Raw genomic sequence first — 18,576 nt, 5'->3', positions numbered from 1 at the left:
CTCTCTCTAGAGCTTTGGGCTTTGCTCTTTCTCTAAAGTTCTCCCCCTTTATGTGGCTGACATGCAGGCAGGCTTCACTCAATGGCAAGGCCTTTTTTGTTGCCCATCTCTTCTTCACTGTCCTCCTCTGAGCAGGTGCCAAGACTCACAGCTTACTGGCCTGGGATTTTTCCATTTTTTTTATTAAGAAAATTTTATTCATTTTACATACCAACCACAGATCCCCCTCTCTTCCCTCCCGCCCCACCAGCCTTTCCCTCTAACATATCCCCTATTCCCTCCTCCGAAAAGGTAAGGTCTCCCATGTGGAGTCAGCAGAGCCTAGTACATTGAGTTGAGGCAAGTCCAAGTCCCTCCCCCTGCATCAAGGCTGTGCAAGGTGTCCCACCATAGGTAATGGCCTCCAAAAAGCCAGCTCATGCACCAGGGATGAATCCTGATCCTACTGCCAGGGGGCAACCTTAAGCAGATCATGCTACACAACTGTCTCACTTATTCAGAGGGCCTAGTCTAGTCCCATGAAGGCTCCACAGGTATTAGATTGCCCTAGGAAAGGGAAATAGATGAGATCTCCATAAGTAAACTGGGGGGTGAGGGGAGGCAATAGAGGGTAGGGGAAGGGGGATGAGAACATAAGGGAATGGGATGGTCAAGCTGGAACAGGGATGGAGTGGAAGAGCAATGAAAGAGATACCTTGATAGAGGGAGACATCATGGAGATAGGGTTTTTCCATTCTTAAATTCTTTTATTAATGAGAGGTAATCTAATTTCCCTGATATCACATCTGGTGACTACAAGGGGATACCCCAAAATTACCAAATAACACAGGCCAAAGAAAGACCTGGCCTAAATAACAAGGGGACAGTACCTAAGGAAAGACCTGGCCTAAATAAACAAGGGGGACAGTACCTAAGGAAAGACCTGGCCTAAATAAACAAGGGGGGTAGTACCCACAGTTGACTGCTGACTTCAATAGGGATATGCACATGAGTAAATATGCACAGCTACACACAAAATCCCCACAGAAAATGAAATTCAAATGAAGCAATAGAATTAGAGTTAGAAGGAATTTAAGAAGTCAAAACAACAGCAGTCTGTAATCTCTATTTATAAACAGATCATTAAAGAAAATCCATTTTTCCCCCTCATCCCATTGCCAACACCATGGTACAAAATGTGGAACTGGGCTCATTTTAAGTGATCCTGGTACATTTTAGGATACTGGAGTTCTTTCAGGCTTACCAGTATTAAAAAATGATGCATCATTTTATAGATGAGTAATATCTACCATGTACTTCCTTTGTAAACTTATTTTAAATCAGCATATGAGGTATTAGATACCATCACAACAATCCCAAACCAAGGGTGCCTTAGTGACACTCCTCCCTGTTTGCCTATTTCCCCCTGTAACTTCCCCCTAGTCTCCATTCTGCTTTCATGTCTCATGTGTCCTTTTGCCCTGCCTCCTTCCTCAGTGCCTCTTTCCACTTTCTCATTGTCTCTGAAAAGAGTGTTATTAAATAAGCCCACCTGGTGACCACAAGGATCCAAGCCCCTAGCTGTGAACCCCACTGTGAACCACATAGCCAGCTCCAGCCCACTCAATCAGTTCCCTAGTGGCATGCTTTCTTCTCCTGTGTGTGTGTACACAAATGTGGGTAAAGCTAAAAAAGCTAGACAGGATATTCAGAAATTGATCTAAAGCAAGTCTGGAAAACTCAACATAAAACTGATTCTTCACATACTGTCCATAAAACAAGAACAGTTTTTATTTTTATTTTATTAAGATTTTTTTTTTTTTTTTTGAGACAGGGTTTCTCTGTGTAGCTTTGGCACCTTTCCTGGAACTCATTCTGTAGTCCAGGCTGGCCTCAAATTCACAGATCCCACTGCCTCTGCCTCCCGAGTGCTGGGATTAAAGGCATGTGCCACCACCACCCGGCATTAAGAAATTTTTAATTCATTTTACATATCAATCACAGATCCCTTTCTTCCTTGTCCCGCCCCTCCAGGCTTCCCCCAACTCGCCCTCCATTCCCTCCTACAAGAGGGTAAGGCCTCCCATGGGGAGTCAGCAGAGCCTGGTACATTCAGTAGAGACAGGTCCAAGCCCCTCCCCCTGCATCAAGGCTGTGCAAGGTGTCCCACCATAGGTAGTGGGCTCCAAAAAGCCAGCTCATGCACCAGGAATGGATCCCGATCCTACTGTCAGGGGTTCCCTTAAGCAGATCATGCTACACAACTGTCTCACTTGTTCAGAGGGCCTAGTCCAGTCCCATGCAGGCTCCACAGCTGTTGATCTAAATTTCATGAGTTCCCACTAGTTTGGTTTGGTTTTCTCTGTAGGTTTCCCCATCATGATGAGCAATGGGAACAATGCATTTCTAAAAATCAAAATCAATAGCATCCAACAAATGAATGGAACAGAAACTATGAGAAGAGAATCGAATTTGTTTGGACAAGAGGGAAGTTAAAAGACAAACTACAGAAAGGCCTCTCTAGGCTGCATCAGCACACTACTGTTCCAGGGAGCATCAAGCTCAGACAACAGGCAAAAACCTTCTTGCATGACTGGCTTAAGGATTATGATTTAGGCCAGTGCTAATAAGATTCTCAGCACCACACAGAATAAAGTGTGTTGATGCTTGTTTGCATCTTAAGATCATGTCAGGTCACAAGTGTTTTTTGGGGATTGAAAAAAATAGAAGCTGTTGTTGCTACATTAACATAATGGTTTCCTGGTATCTGGTTCCCTGGAGCAGTAGATAAGGGGAGTGTTAGACTAGAGGATGACTCTGGGGAAGCCCGGCCCGCTTGCATCACTTCAAGGTGGCTCCAGGAGGCTAATTGCAGAAGAGCTGATGGACTCCCCGTGGAATCCACTCTAGGTCCTGTTGGTCAGAAGGAAGGGGGCCAGAACGTAAAGGGAGCTCCATGGAAGAATCATGTCAAGAAAAAACAAAAGGAGGGGGAAAAAGGAAGGAGAAGGCTCCCAGAGACTTGGCTCATTAGATCTCTCACTTTAAGGGTGCGTGGGATAAGACCACTGTGCTCACAGTAACTAACGCAATATTGTACACCTGAAATGTGTACATGTATGTGTTTTACCACACTGGGAATTAATGAATAGAAAACAACACAAAGGAAAGACTTAAATAAAATGTCTAAAAACCATATCTTATATTTAAACATGTACTAAAGCATTAACTCAATAGTAGTAGTAATACTGGATACAGTCATACACAGAATAGATACCTCATAAAGAAAACCATCAACCTGACGATGGTGAGATAGGTAATTTTTCACTTGTATCCACACAGTAAGTACACAGCCATCTATGGATAAAAGTGCTTCTGTGAGAGAACTGGGATTCACAAGGTATGTGGTAAAGGCCTGGGAGAGCCCACAAACGAGCAGGGTCCACTAAGAGGACAGGACTGTGTGTCAAAGACAAATTTACCAGCATTGTTTCTAGCTCTAGACCTAGAAATAGCCCCAAACTCCTATGGATGTGACTACAGACCATCTAGACTTTGGAATAGATTCTCCTGCCAAAACATGAACCAGAGGAACATGGTTCATACAACCATGTATGTCTTGGGTGATGCGACTGCTGATCTTATCCTTGTGTGTGGTTCTAGAGCCACACCTGACAGTTAACTCTAGTCTTCTCATTAATGGCCCGAAGCAGTCATACTCAAAATTCAGCCCACAGAGAAATGGGGAGTTTGGGAGTGTAGGATGGGAAACAGTGATATAGAATGTGGGGCAGGCATGGTGAGCACAGTACTACAGCAGACCCTGTAGAAGCTCTGGCAAGGAGAGCAGACCCTCTTAGCTACTGGTAAAGATCAGTCCCAACTACAAACACAACCAGAAGAAGCCGTGGTCAGTTAAAGACTTTGGTGGTGGAGGGGGACCCTGAAGCAAGTTTGTGGCTGGGTCACAGTCAGAGGCTAGGATTGACAACTCAGAGACTCAGTCATTAACTTAGGAGGAGCCATCAACACACCTAGGATAGGCTTGCTACCTGGACTCTGAAACATATCAGTTAAGGCCACCCCGGTCCAATGTGAACTATGCAGCCAGCTCCAGCCCACTTAATCACTTCCCTAGCTGCATGCCTTCTTCTCCCACAAAAACAGAAGCTGAAGGTTCCTCCCCCATACTATGGTATGTAGAGGTGTGACTTTCCAACAAATGACTGAAATGATGGAGAGTAGCTCATTGAAGAGTGTATACTTAGTACCCACAAGGCCCTGAACTCAATCCCCTGAGTCTAAAGAAATAAATAAAGGGTAACTGCTGAGTCATATTATGCCCTTATGAACGAGATTAGGTACACTTGCAAAAGAGCCTGAGAAATTGTCCTGCTTTCTTCAACATGAGGACAGGATTCCTCCCTCCAGAGCATGCAGAAGGGTGCCCCCTCCAAAGCAGAGGGTAGCCCCACCAGACAACCCACCCCGCTGCTCTCTCAATCCTGGACTTCTCAGACTCCAAAACTGAGAAAAATAAATTTCTTTTTTTTGTAAGTTACCAGTCTCAGGTATATTGTTATAGTAGCACAAACAGAAAGACTTATCTGTCTGAAAAAGTCTGTAGAGACCAAAAGTAAACTATGCTCCTTCAAGTACAGATATCAATACAGAGCTACCCAGATAACAAAAGAGACAGATGCACACTATCAAAGGAAACAAAAACATTGTTCATAACTGCTCCAAACAATGGAGGTCTCCAAACTGCCTAAAGTAGAATAGAAAACAATCATCTTTAAAAAGCTCAATGGGAGGCAGAAAACACAGATAGAAAATTAAACAGAATTAGGAAAACAATACACCAGGAAAATGAGAAATTTAATAAAGAAATTGAAAACATGGAACCAAAAAGAACTAAATAAGAGGGTGGAGACTGTAGAATAGGACAGAAATGAAAAATTCAATAAAGTATCATTTGCAGGAGTAAACAGGAAGGTGAAACATTTAAAACTGGCCAGATAGAAGGCTAGAAAGAAAAAAAATAAGAAAAATGAGCAAAGTATAAGAGTCACAAAGAAGAAGGGAAAATTGTCAGAAAGCTTAAATAAATACTGTCCAAAAACTCCTAAATCTTGGGAAGCATATGGGTATCCAGAAACCATGGAACAAAACCCCTGTATCTTAGACCAGCTCAAGAGGAGGATTAAAAGCCAAGGTCAAAGACTGAAGAGATGGCTCAGTGGTTAAAAGCACTGGCTGCTCTTTCAGAGGACCTAGTTCTATACCCAGAACCTACATGGCAGCTCACCACTGTCTGTAACTTCCATTCCAGAGGATATGATGACCTTTCCTGTCCTCCACAGGCATTGCATACACATAGTACACAGACGTACATGCAGGTAAAACACCCATGTATATGAAATAATTTTTAAATGTAAATAAAAAAAGGGCAAGATCAGATTTGAGAGGCTGGTCACACAAAAGGCAATGCCTGTAGCCATATTGGACTTTTTCAACAAAACCTTTACAAGCCAAGAGTAAGTAGGGTGATAAACTCATTGTGCTCAAAGAGAAAACAAACAAACAAACAAACCTCACCAATCAAGAGTCCAAAACCTCCCAAAGGTGTTCTTCAAAAATAAAAGGGAGGCACAGACATTCTCACACAGAGACAGAAGGAGTCCATCAACATGAGATCTGTCTAAGGAAAATGTTGAGGAGTGCTCAATAGAAACAAGAAGCACTAACAAACAGCATGAAGACTACAACCATGTGGAACTCACTAGCAAAGGTAGATAGAGCAGGTGAGTTCAGACCCTGAGACTGGTATGCAAAGCACTTCAAATTTGGTGTAAAAGTTACTGAACCATTAGATGTTATTATTATACCTTCAGTAATCTGTCAGTGAGTACAAAACTGTAAAAATAAGAGTGACACTCACCGCAAAAAAAGGAAAAAAAGGAAAGGAGTAAAAGTGCATTTATATGAGATTGAAATTGTTATCACTCTGAAACAAAACATTACAACTTAAAATGTTTCATGTAAGTCCCATGGAAACCTTAAAGTAAAACCAACTAGCAGATTCCACTTGAAAGCAGTGGTGAACATGTGGTCTTTAACCCCAGCACAACACTCAAAAGTAGGTAGTTCAGCTGCTCAACTTCAAGGTTGCCTTCCACTACACAGGGAGTTCAAGGCCAACTAGAGTTACATGAGACCCTGCCTCAAAAATTGAAATCAGTAAGAAGAGTTGTGCATTCAAAGTATAATATCAGAACAAATCACCAAGGATCACAGTAAAACAAAAAGAAAGAAACCAATGAAGAGTAAAACAATAGACTCCAGGAAAAACGGCTATGGCAAGTATTTATATGTCAAGGAATGCTTTATATGTAAATAGATTAAACTCTGCAATCAAAGACACAAAACAACCAGCACGCTGGGTATGAGAGATTCATTTTGGCTTTAAGGATATAAATGACTAAAGAGAGGAAAAGGACAACCCATGCAGCTGGTGACCATGAGGGCAGTGTGCTATCTTACAAAAAATAAATCATCTTACAAAATAAGTAAAGTTGCACCTAAAGAAACTAGAAAAAGGACAACAAAAATCAAAAACTAGAAAAAAAAAGGGGGGGAGGAAATAAAAATTAGAAGTACTAGAAAAATAAGTTTAAAAGATCAATAAAACTTAATTTTTTTTAAGATGAAGAAAATTAAACCCTTAACTAAAGCTGAAGGGAGTTAGGGGGTTAAACTAAGAAAAATCATTAACAAAAGAGCAGACAGTCCAGAGGACACCAAGAGACAAAAAGAACCACAAAACTTCAGTGGACACACCCCTCTGGGGTCTGCTTACCTTTCTTTATTTTTCTTTCTGTTCTATCTTCATGGTCACTAATCCTTCCATACTTCTGTTTTGACTTTCTTCCAATGAATTTTCTGTTTCAGTTACTGTAGTTTTTAGCTCTAGAAAATCTTTTTTTCCTCTACCTTTTTCTCTTTGTATTGGTAAATGGGTTTTGCTCACATACCACCTTCCCATAGTTCTATGAACATCTCTAGAACAGTTCTTTGAAAGCTTGACCACATGTGACTGATAGCAGGCCTTTCAGAAGCAGCTTCTACACAATCTGTTCCTTGCAGTGGGCACCTGCTCTTCTGTTTTCATACCTTACAGTTTCTGAAATTTGACATCTGAACCCAACAATGTGGTAATTGTAGAAGTATGATTTTTTTTTTTTGCTAAAGTTGGCAAATTTTCATTATTATTGAAATGATTATTGTTTTTGTTTTGTTGATTTTGTGGGTCATTATTTGATATGTAATTTCAGATCTGTGTCTTTCTGAGTCTATGTTTTTCTAGACTACCTGATTACTTTCTATTTTTCCCCAATTATGTAGTTACATTTAAATGGCCTCTTCTTTAATGTTTGGTTTCAATATCGAAGTATTTTAGCTCATAGTCTCATCCAACTTCTAGTTCTTGCTTCCTGCATGTGGATAAAAATGTGATCACAGATGTGATCTCTTCTTTAAATGTTTGATCCCAAGGTGCAGAGGAGTGTGTGTGTGTGTGTGTGTGTGTGTGTGTGTGTGTGTGTGTGTGTGTGTGTGTGTGAACTGAAGAAAAATGCACCAATCTATTAAAGCTTATGGAACATCACTGTACAGGATGAAGAGGAGCTTATAACAATGGCCACAACCTCTTTCTCCTTATCTCTGCATTATAACACAACAGCTGGCACTATGATAACAGGGCCCTTTTGTTTGTTCTGGCTTCTAACTGCCATGAGAATATGCTAGTGGCTATTGCCATTGGCTGTGAACTAGAGCTGGAAGTTGCTATTATGCTAAGAAGAAACTGATCAAAATTAACTAAAGTGTTCAGCAGGAACCTATAAGCCTCAAACACATACCAGAGCTCAAAAACATACCAGACAGATTCTGCTGGAACAACTCTTTTTAAGTGAGGAGACAGACGACTGCTGTTGCTTCCCACACCATCTAATGTATTTGCATAATATGACCCAGAAATTATATGCTGTGGTGGTGTGAAAATGAAATACCTCCACAGGCACATGCATTTGAACAACTGGTCCCCAGTTAATGGTGCTGTTTGGGGAGGCTGTGGAACCTTTAGGAAATGGAGCCTTGCTGGAGAAAGTATATCACTTATATCACTGGGGGGTGGCTTTGAAAGTATATCACTCATCTAACTTCTAGTTCTTGCTTTCTGAGTATGGATAAAGATGTGATCTCTCAGCGTCCTGTTCCTGCCATCATACTTTCCTCACCACTAAGGACATCTAGCCTGTGAATAAACTCTTCCTTACATTGCTTCTGCTCATAGTATTTTATCATACAAAAGAAATGGAACTGAGATATAAAAGTTAGTTAGTATTTTATCAAAGGAATTGAAAGTTGTTATTCACGGAAAATCAGGAGGTAGATGCTTAGTTTTTTAGAGCAGCATACTTTATGATTGCTAGAATTTTGCAATAACCACAATGCCTTTCAGTGGGTAAATAGTTAAACTGTTTGTTATATTCAAGCAATGGATTATTATTTAGTGCTAAAAAGAAATGGGCTACCAAGCCATGAAAAAACATGGTGGAACCTTACATGCATATTACTGAATGAAGAAGTCAATCTTCAGAGGTTGTGTGCTGAATGGTTCCAACTCCATGACATTCTGGACAGGGGAAAATTATGAAAACAGTAAATGGCCAATGATGCCAGATAGGAAGATGGGAGAGTATACACAGGTAAAAGATAGAGAACCTCCAGAAGGCAAACTATTCTCTATGACACAACAATGGCAGATACATGTTGTTATGCATTTGTCCCAACTCACAGAATTTGTAACCGAAGAACGACCCTGAATGTCAAATATGGACTTCAGGAGGTAAGGATGTGTGGGTGTACTGATTACAGCAAGCACTGATATGCTGTAGAATATTAATTGTGAAGGAGTCTCTGTGTGGTGGAGCAGGAAGTGTAGTGGAACTTTCTGTGTTGCCCAACAGATTTTGCTGCTAATCTAAAACTCCTTGAAACAATAAAGTCTACTCTTCTTTAACACTGGAGAAAAGTGAACATTAACAATAACTTATCCTCAGTGTTTCTTTGCAGGAAATATATGATTAAATTTGATAGGAAATGCCAAACTAGTGCTCCAAATGGATTCAAAAATTAAGTTCTCGACTTCTTTTATTCTAAATAATAACTGAGTACAGACTGACATGACCCTTTAGTTAATTAGCAATATACCCCTATAAACCAGACATAGCCACAGATGAAGGGCTTTACATGTGGGTGCTCAGTCAACAGCCTTCATCTGGCCAAGTTGCATGCAATGTGCTAAAGAAACAAAAGACCAGGTCGCACACTTTTAATCTCAGCACTTGGGAGGCAGAGGCAGGTGGATCTCTGTGAGTGAGAAGCCATCCTGGTCTACAGAGCGAGTTCCAGGATAGGCTCCAAAGCTACACAGAGAAACTCTGCCTCAAAAAACAAACAAACAAACGAACAAAAGAAACAAAAGGCCAGGTCATTCAGTGACTGCTGTTATCCAAAGACACCTTCACTCTGGGACAGAAAACATCCCAACAGTAACCAATTCAGAACAATGGAAATGCCAACTTCATGTCTTATGTAATACAGAATAATCAGTAAAAACTTAAGGAAATTAGTAGATTTGCTCATACAAAACAAACTAGAAAACAATTTTGCTTCAAGATTTAAAGGAAGGAAATATAAGTTCTTTCCAGGTCATGGAATCCAGGCAACTGGGTACCTTAACATCTCTAAGATAGTCTACTAAGTGCCTTAGGAAACACCACTGAAGTTAACTTAGTGACTTTTGCATTAGATCATTTCTTATAAAGGAAGATGAAGTAAGGAAAGCTATGACCATGTATGTCCCATTATATGATGCTGGGTTTGTCCCTAATATTCCACAGACAAATAATAATCAAGGTTACTGGTGATGTCCTAGGTCTTAAACTTACAATCCTGGAATCCGAAAAGATGAAAGGAGAGCTTGAAATTGCTGAGAACTTCCAATAGATGAAAAACTGAGGCCAAGAAGGTTAAGTCAGTGAAACCATTAAAATCTAACCCCTCTATTATTTCAGCATGTACCTCCCACCCTGGAATGTCTGAAGACAAATGTTCATTTTATCTGTTCCTTTGTATACATACTGTATATTCTTTCCCATTTACTTAGGGAACAATGAAAGTCATAAAAATACACAAATGTGAAGAAAGTCAATTTTCTTTTGCAGTTTTTGAATGCTTCATAATTTAATAAAATGTGGGCAAATTTCACAATAGACCTTTCTAAATTAGGGTGAAAAGAGGCCTTTATAAATTAGTAATCAATAGTGCTTCTGTGTATAATCTTAGGAAAGTTGAAGGCCGGCCATGAAAAGGGTGGGCTTCCTGAGAGATGAGAGAGACTGTGTTCAAGTTGTAACTTTATATCCTTGATATTTTTTTTACTGTGCTCTTAAGGACTTAATCTTATCCATGTGTTTGGTCGGTGCTGATTATTTTGCTGTATGAACACATCCCCAAACCTACAGCCCTCTAAAATTTAACATTAAGAGGGTATTCTGTAGGCCATTTAACATAATAATAAAAACTGATTCTACAGAAAAGCACCAAATAGACATTTGAGCTTCTATTAATTTTGTCTAGTAGATACATTAGAAAAAGAGCAAATAAAAACTAGTTTTTAAAATAATGAATCTTGTCTAACTCAATGTATGTAATACATTTTAAAATGAAATCAGTATTTTTTAAATTGAGATTTTGTGTTTTTCAAACTTTGGTATTTCATACTGTTAGTACTTTTCATTTCTGACTAGTCATTTTGATGTGCAATAGCCACTTATGCTGGGAGCTACAACTCTGGGCAACACAGCGCTAGACCCTAGTGTGACAAATGCAGACAAAAATTAAGAATGTGAACAATAACCAGGCAGTGAAGCAGGAAAGCAACCCAACCAAACTTGAGAGCCACAGAAACAGTTTCTGTGTTGGCTGGGGCTCCAGGGCTGAGGCGAATGCCTTGTGATAGCTCACAACTGCTTCTGGCCTAATTCTCCTCCTGCCAATGTGACAACGTTCATGAAGTGTGGAGACAGGACATCAGAAGCTTACTCCCACGGTTCTAGAAGCTGGCTAGTCCAACACCATGCCCTGGCAGACTCAGAGCCCAGCAGAAGCCTGATCTGTGCTGCACAGAAAGAGCCTTCTTACCAGGCATGCAAGCTACAAGGGCAAAGGAACTCTCTGGAGACATTTTTAGAAAGACTTGAATCCTGCTGTACTCCTTTCTGTCCTTATGTTCCAGTTGCATGCCTGAGGCCCCTCCTGCTAAGCCCTTTGGGTTAGGATTTTTATTTACGAATTAGGAGATGACAAACACTCAGAGCATTGCTGGAAGGTCTGTTCAGTTCCTTAATAGAAGAATTTTCTCTTAGAATACGTAACTGTGAAGTTGCCCTGTCAGATCAGGACAGAGGTACACAGTTTATTCTTCCATGTGTGTAGATGAATTTCTAAATGGTCTTATTAAATAAAAATCACGGAGCCAAATATAGGGGTGAAAGCCTTAGAGAGATCAGGGAAATTGGGAAAGCCACCAGGCAACCTCACCTCATCAACTCTGCAGCTACCAAATGTGAACTACTTCCTGTCTACCCACACCTATATGCCTTGTTGTTCTGCCATTTGATTAGATCTCTGTCCAGCTACATCACTTCCTCTTCCTACACAGCTCTGTCACTTCCTGTCTGTCTGTACAGACCTCCAGATGTCCATGGTTAACTAGTGTTGGAATTAAGGTGTGTGCCACCACACCTGGCTCTGTTTCCAGTGTGGCCTTGAACACTCAGAGATCACTGCCTGACTTCTTTGTTTACTCATAATGGCTGGGCTTTTCCCTCTGATCTCCATGCAAGCTTTATTTATTATTTCAGCACAAATAAAATAACACCACACATGTGTCTATGGGAAAACTTGTGTTATCTCTCACCAGACTGGCCTCTGTATGCTTTCCTAGGTTCTTCTCTCTCCATCCTAGTTTGCCTTTTTGTACCTAATTTACTTTCCCTATGAAAACGTTGAAAGTCGCCACAAATTGTTTTTGGAAAACAACAGTGAGGATTTTTGAATGACAGTTGATCATCACACATGCTTCTAGACAAAGCTCTCTGCCTTAGTTTTCAAGCCAAGGAACAACTTTGAGCTACAACTGCAAAATGTTCCATAGGTGAATAATATAAAATAAATGATGACTATCAAGAATCTCAAGCTGGGCATAGTGGTTCACACCTGCAATCCCAACACTTGGGAGACTACAGAAGGAGGAACATCAGTTCCAGCCCAGCAAGGGCAACACAGTAAGTTCCAAAATAGTTTGGGATAAACAATCAGATCTTATGGAAAGGAGAGAAAGGAAAAAAAGTATCAAATATAGTATGGTTTAAGTATGAAGTGACTAGCCATAAAGGTTCAAGTGTCAGAATCTGTGTTTCCAGCAGGTGGCACTATTGAGGAGTGGTTAGATCATGAGGTCACTGACCATTTCAGCTGATTTCCTATTTGATCAGTTCATAGCTGAAATGGCTATTAGAATGTAGGGCCTCCTAGTTCAAGGAAGTGTTTTACTGGGGACATACTTTTAAGGGTATGTCTTGTTCCAGGCCCATCCTCCCTTCTCTTGCCTTCTTCCTGGAAGCTATTAGGTGAGCAGCTTTCCTTTACCACATACTCTCCATGATATTCCTGGCTTGTCACAGATCTGGATGCAATGTAATCAGATGGCCATGGTCTTGAACTTCTAAAACTGTGAACCAATATAAACCTTTTATCCTTTAAGTTGATTTCTCCCAGGTAGTTTATCACAGTGACAAAAAAAAATTAAGAGGAGTTCATGATTGATATTGAATAATCTTGCATGAGTCTGCAACTAGGTCCTCGGCATATGTTTTATGTTGTTAGCTCGGTGTTTCTGTGACTCCTAACAGTGGGGGTGGGGATGTTTTGGACTCTTTTGCCTGCTCTTGGTACCCTTTTCTTCCTACTAGGTTGCCTTACCCAGCCTTGATATTAAGGCTTGTGCCTAGTCTTACTGTATCTTGTTATGCCATGTGTCCTTGATATCCCTGGGAGGCCTACTCTTTTCTAAAGGGAAATGGAGAAGGAGTGGATCCAGGGGAAAGGGAAGTTAGAAGGGGAACTGGGAGGAATGGAGGGAGGGGAAACTTTGGGATGTATTATATGAGAGAATAGTAGTAATAAAAAGACAAGGGGGAGCCAGTTTATCTCCTGGGAAAAGCTGGACACCAGAAAAATGATTAAGGCAGGCTCTACTTGGGATGCTCCCTGTGTTCAAGGAGATAAGGTTTAAAGAAATCAGTACAGCTCTTTCCAAACTGAAAGCAGATGAAACTTCTTTGGTTTACATTTCATGGATATCTTCACAATGTACAAGTCCATAAACTCCATACTCTAATTAATGCCCAAAGAATGAACTAATCATTAAAGGTAAGTGAGATTATAGCCCTTGCTGGCCATTCATGTAAGTTCTTGGTTCCAAACATCACAGCTGTAACAGCAAACTTGTTTAAATGTTATGGGAATCAAACATGGCCTTGAGATTGGTTACCTAATAAAGAATATATCTGGCCTTTGACCCTAGTTTCTGGTATAGAGTTTCAAAACTCTGTAATTTTTCTAGTGATACTAGTATCTTCTGTCATTCATAATGAGTTTCTTTTGATATGCTGATCCACAAAGTAAGGCCATGGAAGATTCACACACCCCTCACCTACCAGTCCTTTGCATTTCTTCAGTTGGCCTATTTCTACGCTGTAGCCTCTGAGAGGAAGCTGCAATTCTAAGTAGGTACAGAACTTCCAGTAAGTTTTAGGAGCTTATTAAGCTTGGGAGAATTTCAAGGGAGCTTTGAAACTGTGGTCAACTAGAAGAAGTGCAGGTGGGCGAGGGAGGACTGACTAGAGTCTGAGGTTGGGCAGTCCTGTAAGAACTGCCCTCAGTCTGTGGGACCTGCATTAATACCTGCTGCTGAATATCTGAATTGCACTGTATCATGAGCCCCTAACATCATTAAGAGAATTCTAGTCAGAACAGCAATTTGGTCCAGATTAAGTGCAGCACATTTGGATATTGTGTTCATGGTTAACATTGAGATTGTAGCCACACTTGTTCTAGCAAAAGCAACATGAAAACAAATGAACTTGGAAACAATCAGATAACATCATTTCCTCCAATGAATCAAAATGCTTAAAGATGTTAAAAGTTTTGCTGACAGATAACTTTTGAGGTGTTATAGGAAGAGTACCCTCTCTTTCCTACTAGAACCTAACATTTTCTTATGCTTTCTAATTTTCGTTTCATGGCATTGTTTTAGAATTAGTTGGTAATTATACTCGCTAGAGAATTTTAATGTCAGATATTACTACAGTGACCCAACATGCATGTTAAATGCTCAAAGTGGAGCAATATCAGTATAAACACTGTCTGCCATGAATCAATCCATGGTTAATAAATTTATTTTCATAAGTCAAGTGCCAGCATTAGAACACATAACTGGCACAGGGTTCCATCTGGGATGACAAGCTTCCTTTTTTCTTTTCTTCTTCCTACATCAGGCAGCCAAATAAAAACAAATAAACAAAAAAAACCCACAAAAACACAGACAAGAAGATAAGAATCTCTGCCAGTGAACCAAATGCTCTGGGCTGGAAGCTTTTAGTGAGGGGCCAGAGATGGCTGAGCAGTGCAGGTGCCCTGGAGAGGTGGGAGACATCAGCACTGCAGACAGTACTGGAAGAGAGGCAATGGCACTTAGGAGCATTCAGAGTTGAAGAAAAAGGTATACAAGCCATTTCTTCCCACAGCAGACTGCTCCTTAAGTAGTAGGAAGCAAAGGAGATGAATGAACATTTCAAGCATTAAAGGCACTTCTGTTTTTAAAATGGCTCTTGTTGAAAAAGCCCTCAAAAATGCTTTTGTAGGATAGAGTAGAGAACCTCACCCTTCTTCCTGGTTAGTTGCCAGAACAGGGGATTATACTACATCTTGTTTCCATCCACTGTCAGGAGACATCTGACAGAGATTCCAGTGAGTCAGAGGGAAGGGCAGGCCTCAGGCAGTCTGACTGTTGGCATTAGGTAAAACATTACACAGCACTAAGGGGAATTGAATTTCCCTGAAAAAGTACATTATTCAGAAAGAAAAAGGAAAGAAAGACAGAAGAATGTCATGTTATTACACAAATTTTATTGATGCTACAAAATGTTAAGAATTATTTCTCTGTTCCTCTTGGTCCCTTATATAAAATACTTAGTGTTAACTTCAAATCTGACAGCTCAGCATCACCAGGTTTAACAATGATATTGGAAATCAGGCCAACACCAACATTGATAGTCTGGGATCCACAAAGTCCTGAGAGTCCTTTACAGTACCTTCTCACTGTCTTTGTTGCCTATGTAGTCAAATAACTCTAGAAATTCTAGTTTCTATGATGATACTTCAGACCATGCTCTTTCTCAAATCTCCTTTGGTGCCCTTCTTGCTAAAACAATGCATCTGCAGTCCTTGGATTGCACAGACCCTTCATCATTTGGGACACGTTCATGCATCATTCCTAACTGGAAAATAGGAAATCTAAGATGTTCAGAAATTTGAATGTTTCAGGTTGCTAACATAACACAGTGGAAGAGTACATACCTGTCCTCACCTGACAGCTGCAGTCAAAAGTTTGCTACATCAAAAATACTGTAAAAAGATTCCTTTAGCTTACAGGGTAAGGTACACATGAAACAAATCAATCTTGTGTTTAGACCTGGATCTCACTCCTAAGATAGTTCCTCATATATATATGCAAATATTTCAAAACCAAAATCTGAAACAGTTCTGGTCCAGGGGATACTCACAACCTATACTAAAACAAACAAACAAACAAACACCTTATTGTTTATCTGAAATTCAAACTTAACCCAGATGGCATGTTGGCTTTAACTGATAACCCTACTTCTAGGTGGCTCTGCTTATGGTCTAAAATTCTCTTCTGGATTTTTTCTCACTTTTTCACAATGGTATTTGAAAACAGAACACTATCATGTTAATCTCACATTTAAAACAACAGTTCTCAGTGTCTCAAAATCCAGTACTCAGCTCTTATTAAGTCTTATAAGATTTAGCAATAACTAAGGTTGTATCACTTCCTCCAGCTACCTGACTTCAATTTAGCCATCTTGTGTTTACAATGAACTTGTCTAACACAGTAAGCTTTTTATTTCCTCTCAGTTTGCTCTTACCACTGCCCATTAGAACCTACCCTGCAAACTACCTCTTTCCAGGTAAATATCTAACTCACAGTCATCTAGTACAGCTGAACATTCTATCCCAGCCCATTCAGAGTAACCAGTGAACAGAAGGACTAAGGGAGAGATTGACTCTTAAAAATCTACATCGACTCACTGATTCAACAAAAAAAATAACACAGGCCATGACGCACGATCTAACCAGTGACCCTACTATATACCTATTTCTTCTGACAAGAAAAGCGGTAGAAAACAGTAGCAAAATACGGGTCATCCACTACTATGAAATATTATGGGAAATTTCACTTTTCTAAATGAAAAACTGTTAGCAATGATATTTTCTTAACATTTTATAACTTCTTAGGAATATGAGAATGAAAATGTTACTACTACACAAGGACGGGGGCTAGGGAGAGAAGGAAGAGGGTAAGGGAGAGGGAGAGATGGTAGTTTAAGAGAAACCAGAAGGGAAGCATTTCTAATAGCAATGGCAGACTAAGCAGATGATGTAATGACATAGCAGACCTGAAATGAGATAATTAAACACTGAGACCTAGAATAGGCAACAGTGGAAAGGCAGACAATGTTTCCTTTTAAAATCTCTTATAAAATTCTACATCCATATATCTTACACACGAATACATTGCTGCAAGACACAGTATCAGGCCCTTGAAAAGCTGTAGATGGAGTGTAATGTTACTGGAGCATTTACCTGGCAAACCTAAGCCCTACATTAGATCCCTACTTCTAAACAAACAAACAAACAAACAAACACCAAGAAAATGCCATGAAAGTCTTCTTATATCTGGGCAGAAGTCTATCAAATTTTAACAATTAAAATGAATGTTTTAAAGACAAGGTATTTAATTTGGTCTCCTAGTTAGTACCTTATAAAACAGCCCAATTAAAGTAAGTAATGACTGGTATTAGCTCTAACAACATCAGGTGAAGCCAAAGAAAATACACAGAGCATAAACTGTGGCCACATAACCACCAGGAGACAATAAGAACAAGGGCACATCAGACACTGCTGGGCAACTGGCCTGTCGCACACAAGACAATTCTGGCCTGAGGAAGAAGTTCCATGACTCGGTGAAAGGGCAACAGCACTGAGGGAAGGTCAGTTTCAGCAGAGAGAAAAGTCTGCACAAGAGTGGGCCTGCTCTGCTCTGTGCCAGGGATAAGCCCTGGCTAAGATGGCTCAGGTGCACTACTGTTTACTGGCATTTTTGTCAAAACTCTTGGCTGATTTCAAGCTAATTATAAGGTTTGTAATTTTTTAAGTAATTACTTTTAATTGATTTGATAAAAATCAGTGAGAAGTATTGAGATATTATCATTATATAATATTCTCCAAAGTATAAGAAAATGTACTTGAGCCAATGCAGGACCACAGTTAGGGATGGGGAAGCAGTCACAATCATAATCAGACTGCTACCTCTTTTTCTTTGAAATGGCATTAGTATCTGACACTCACATTCTAGTAGAGAAGGTCTCAAACTGGAGAAAAAAATAAGGAATGAAAACTAAGAGAGCTTGTCTGGAAGTGCAGAGAATAAAGAGAGGAACATCAAGACTGGAAAGACTACTTTTTAAAAACTCCTGCCCACTCCTCTTCAAATCGTGGAGCAGGAAGATGGCCTTCTCTCAGTGGAGTAAGTGCATCTGTACTGCCACTATCTGTCTGCCTCAGAAACACTTTCAATAGAACAAAGAAGAAATACCAAAACGCTTTCACTGAGGAGTCAGTCACTATCTTCAGAGATGGGATGATGACCACAAAGGGCCAACAGCCAGCCAGCATGTGAAGGTCCTAGGAGAGCCTGTACATGAAAAGCTTCCTGGGGAATTAAGAGCTTTCATGCAGTGGACCTTTTGTACTCCCTCATCACTAATATCCCCACAAGCAATCCAAGGTAACATCTGCCACCAGAAAAGGTACTTCGTCTGTGCTGGCCCATCTTTGGGAGGCAGCAGCTTGCTTGACAATGATGTATGATGAGGTTAGAGCAGGGCGATCCATCTCCATTTTCTTGACAGGATGGCATCTCAGGCCATGTTGAGGGAGAGCAGGATGCCTGCCCCCACTGCTCAGGTTGGCAGCATCTACTATCAAGTGGTTGGGTGTCTGGCAGTGGACTCAGAGAAACAAAGAGGGCCTTATCTCCTGGAATTCAAGGAACTTCAGCCCCAAACCAAAATAACTGCTGAGTGGGCACTACTCACTGACCCA

General features: G+C 40.3%; 1 protein-coding gene across 3 annotated transcripts in view; it reads right to left on the bottom strand.

Moving 5' to 3' along the window:
• Exoc6b (exocyst complex component 6B) overlaps positions 1–18,576 on the bottom strand; it is a 519,570-nt gene that overhangs the window by 119,265 nt on the left and 381,729 nt on the right. The window contains exon 20 of one of the 3 annotated variants that reach the window (XM_052721828.1): positions 8,605–8,674. The exons of the other annotated variants lie outside the window; for them this stretch is intronic. Within the exon in view, the coding sequence (XP_052577788.1) occupies positions 8,628–8,674 (47 nt within the window). The 3' untranslated portion in view covers positions 8,605–8,627. The remainder of the gene's footprint in view (positions 1–8,604; positions 8,675–18,576) is intronic. 3 annotated transcript variants of the gene reach the window in all.

Source organism: Peromyscus californicus, unplaced genomic scaffold (genome assembly GCF_007827085.1).
Source record: "Peromyscus californicus insignis strain IS unplaced genomic scaffold, ASM782708v3 Scaffold_6__1_contigs__length_162567912, whole genome shotgun sequence".
In the NCBI taxonomy this organism is placed as follows: Eukaryota; Metazoa; Chordata; class Mammalia; order Rodentia; family Cricetidae; genus Peromyscus; species Peromyscus californicus.
The sequence above is the reverse complement of the archived record's forward strand: the minus strand, read 5'-3'. Positions and strand labels throughout refer to the sequence as shown.